Source organism: Buceros rhinoceros, unplaced genomic scaffold, assembly GCF_000710305.1.
Source record: "Buceros rhinoceros silvestris isolate BGI_N320 unplaced genomic scaffold, ASM71030v1 scaffold21060, whole genome shotgun sequence".
Taxonomy (NCBI): domain Eukaryota; kingdom Metazoa; phylum Chordata; class Aves; order Bucerotiformes; family Bucerotidae; genus Buceros; species Buceros rhinoceros.
The window spans coordinates 1-318 of NW_010389287.1; the positions used below are offsets into that span (position 1 = coordinate 1).

The following is a 318-nucleotide window of genomic DNA, read 5'->3' on the forward strand; positions in this document are numbered from 1 at the left end:
TCCACCACGGGCAGGTAGGCCTGCAGCAGCACGTTGGAGAGCTGCCCGTTGGCTGCACGCAACCGAGAGCTGGTTAATGCCACGTTGGCAAAGACCTGCGAGACCCACGGCCACCAACACGGGACCAATCCCCCGGCTCCACGCCAAACCAGAGCCCACAGCCGCGGCCGAGGGGCTGCCCCCCACACCAAGCCCACGCTCGGCGTCCCCATGCCTGGGGTGAAGCCCTGCATGATGCCTGCTGGCACCTCGAAGGGCTGAAAACCCTCCTGCAGCTGCCGCCCCCTCCCACCCCGTTTCCCGCCAGTTCAGGATGGT

General features: G+C 67.3%; 1 protein-coding gene across 1 annotated transcript in view; it reads right to left on the reverse strand.

Moving 5' to 3' along the window:
• Positions 1-8: 8 nt before the first annotated feature.
• The window catches only part of LOC104491351 (chymotrypsin-like elastase family member 1), a gene marked incomplete at both ends in the record, with an annotated part of 1,245 nt that continues 935 nt past the window's right edge, over positions 9-318 (reverse strand). Inside the window, one exon of the mRNA XM_010133763.1 lies at positions 9-64. Coding sequence (XP_010132065.1) covers positions 9-64 — 56 coding nt within the window. The remainder of the gene's footprint in view (positions 65-318) is intronic.